At 45.5% G+C, this 2,175-nt stretch overlaps 1 protein-coding gene across 1 annotated transcript; it reads right to left on the bottom strand.

Moving 5' to 3' along the window:
• Positions 1-336: 336 nt before the first annotated feature.
• On the bottom strand, positions 337-1,938 carry LOC149196046 (putative xyloglucan galactosyltransferase GT17). The gene has a single exon (XM_089408135.1). The coding sequence runs from the start codon at positions 1,936-1,938 to the stop codon at positions 337-339; it is 1,602 nt and encodes a 533-aa protein (XP_089264261.1).
• Positions 1,939-2,175: the final 237 nt, after the last annotated feature.

Genomic DNA, 2,175 nt, shown 5'->3' with positions numbered 1-2,175 from the left:
AATCGAAATTCAAATAAGAAACACTGATGGCATGTATCATTAAAACAAAATACTCAGTTCAGAATAAATCAGTTAACTTTAATTTTAATTATCTAAATCGATAAAAGTGGTCATCGAATAACTGGATAACAATTGGCTTGGAGAATATAATGCTGATTGGAACGTTTTTGACATCATCTTACTTTACAACATGTAATCCACTAACAAAACAAATCTGGTTTTTTTCAGAGCTTACTTCCTTCAATGCTAAGATAAACATTTGGAAAAATTATATTTCCATTACTGAAACCATGGCGGATTCCATCAAATTGCCGGAGCGAGCGACAGTCATTGGCTTTAGATGGGTTTCACATGTCTGCTCTTTCGCCGCACATTGTTTCTCCGTCTGCTTCGGGTTGTCAGGGAGGCGAGATGGTCCGGTTTAGTCTCATCTTCTTCCTCTGCAATTTTTTTGAAGAGGCCTTCAAGCGCTAGGTCGAAAGAATCTGCGTAGCCTACATTTGAGTGACGAGGATCTGCATATGTTAGGGAAGAAATCAACCCAATTACTTCCCTTCGCATCTTCTCTACTTCATCGGTACTCAACGACTGTAGATGTTGCTCGATGCTCAGATTGGCAGTGCCCTGCACGCTCTCTTCTGGAATATATACCGAATACGCAGTTCGATTGAGGGGCAAATGCCATTTGTACTGCGTGTACGCCGAATGCTCTGTGAAAAAAACCGGTATGCAACCTGCAAGCATAGAGTCAAAAATGGAACGCCGCGTGAAGGAATCCCCCCGGGGTTGTAGGCAGAAAACGGAGTCGGTGAAGAGTCTCATCACTTCGTTGGGGTTGTGGCAGATGCTTGGCCCTTGCTGGCATCTCAGCATCTTACAGCGTTGAGACAAAGAGCATTGCTTCAAGATGTTGCCTCTGATTGACGCCTTATCGAGTCCGGGGCGAGGGGCGCCTGCGAAGGAGAAGAGGATTCGTCTTCTCTTCGATTTCATTCTCTTCTGCCACCGCTCCATCTCTGACCGCGTCCTGGGATGGAAATAGGAAGGATATGGGATCCCGTACTGGTTCTTGCGCCACGGGTGGCCTTCGATTACAAGACTCGACATGTTCTTCACCTCAGGCAGAAGCAAAAGCTTATTGCCCCACGCACTCGGGCTATCTCGCTCTCTCAGAAAATCCCAAGCAATCCGTCCCATTACCATAAAATGATCTCTTCCCCCTCTTTTCTTCCACTGCTCTTTCCTTCTCAGAAACTCCACTAGTTCGATCCCGGCGCGATCCCTCACCGTCAAATTCTGATCTCCAGCGTGCGTGGACATATCGAACCCTGCGTAGAAAGGAACGTAAAACAGCGTTGCTTTAGAAGGATCCGGAGTGAGGCATCGGTAGCGCCTCATTCTCTCGTGAAAAATCACTTCCGCCGTAAACTGATTGGTAGCAAACCATGATGATCCTGCAGCCTCAGCGTCTGCCTGACGGCCGCCTAGCTCCTCCCCCAGCTGCAATAATGGCTGGCCGAGCCCTGAATTGGCTATATGCGGGCACATATTCGTCCACATGCTCAAATTCTGGCATTCTCTCAACAAAAGTTTATTGAATTTTGAGGGTAGATTGTACATATAAACATACCTGCCATTGCAGTCTTCTGCCAACAAATTTTCATGTTTAGTACCTTTGAATTCATTCGATCCGGATCCGAATTGCTGCAATGTCGAAATCACCATGCCTTGATCCGTATCGACCGAGGGTTTGTTGGTAACCTCTGTCAGTGCGTGTACATCGTTGAAGAGGCTGAATTGCGGCCGATTCGTTGTCTGTAAAGCACTTCTAAATCGATCTGTACCGTCGGTGAAGAAGACTGGCAAGAGAATAGTCCACCAAAGAAAAGTGCATAGGAAAACGAAGTAGAATATCGTGTGAGATTTCTGCTTCGCCATGCTTCCTTGCAATGCAAATACTTACAGTGGAATGCCTCTGTGTGTTTTTGTCCTTCTACAAATTCTGCGGAATTTGTTATTCTCGATATGCGTTACAGCTTTGTGACGAAGTGTCACGGGCAACCCCACAGAGTTGTAATAATATGGAGTATTTTATCGACAAAATATTCCGTGCTTGAAGTTGGAAGTAGTGATCGAATCTTCAACGATTTTCCTGTACTTTTCCCAAACGCGAGA

This window comes from Pinus tabuliformis, chromosome 2_2 (assembly GCF_031772625.1).
Source record: "Pinus tabuliformis cultivar Carrire ecotype Pingquan chromosome 2_2, CPIR1, whole genome shotgun sequence".
In the NCBI taxonomy this organism is placed as follows: Eukaryota; Viridiplantae; Streptophyta; class Pinopsida; order Pinales; family Pinaceae; genus Pinus; species Pinus tabuliformis.
Note: the sequence above shows the minus strand (reverse complement) of the source record. Positions and strands in the feature narration are given on the sequence as shown.

Excerpts from the sequence above, each read along its gene's own strand:
- LOC149196046 (XM_089408135.1), bottom strand. The coding sequence starts at position 1,938 with ATGGCGAAGCAGAAATCTCACACGATATTCTACTTCGTTTTCCTATGC.